The sequence below is a fragment of the Acanthisitta chloris genome, unplaced genomic scaffold, assembly GCF_000695815.1.
Source record: "Acanthisitta chloris isolate BGI_N310 unplaced genomic scaffold, ASM69581v1 scaffold10682, whole genome shotgun sequence".
Taxonomy (NCBI): Eukaryota; Metazoa; Chordata; class Aves; order Passeriformes; family Acanthisittidae; genus Acanthisitta; species Acanthisitta chloris.
Genome location: NW_008658816.1, coordinates 1 through 336, shown reverse-complemented (window position 1 = coordinate 336; position 336 = coordinate 1). Strand labels below are relative to the sequence as shown.

Sequence of the window (336 nt, the reverse complement as noted above, 5' to 3'; positions counted from 1 at the left end):
GCGCAGCCAACACAGCCCCCCGCGGGGAGCAGCACTCACCAGCGCGGAGGACGAGGCGGGAGAGCATGGCGGGGGCAGGAGAGGCAGTGCGGGCTCGGGGAGGAGCGAAGAGGAGAAGGAAGGAGGAGGAAGGAGCAGTGACGACCGGTCGGACCGGGCGGGACTCGACCCCTCGTCCCCTGGCCCCGGTGACCGCCTCGGCGCCAAGATGGCAGCAGAGCGGGAAGTCTCGCGAGAGCCTCGTCGAGGGGAGTGGGGAGGGGGATGTCTCGCGAGAGTCGCGGTGAGGCGGGGGTAGGAGGGGGAAAGAGGGAAACTCTCGCGAGATCCGCGGCG

The 336-nt window shown here is 71.1% G+C and overlaps 1 protein-coding gene across 1 annotated transcript in view; it reads right to left on the bottom strand.

Moving 5' to 3' along the window:
* The window catches only part of ATP5F1 (ATP synthase, H+ transporting, mitochondrial Fo complex, subunit B1), a 3,562-nt gene extending 3,495 nt beyond the window's left edge, over nt 1-67 (bottom strand). The window contains exon 1 of the mRNA XM_009085231.1: nt 40-67. Coding sequence (XP_009083479.1) covers nt 40-67 — 28 coding nt within the window. The remainder of the gene's footprint in view (nt 1-39) is intronic.
* Nucleotides 68-336: the final 269 nt, after the last annotated feature.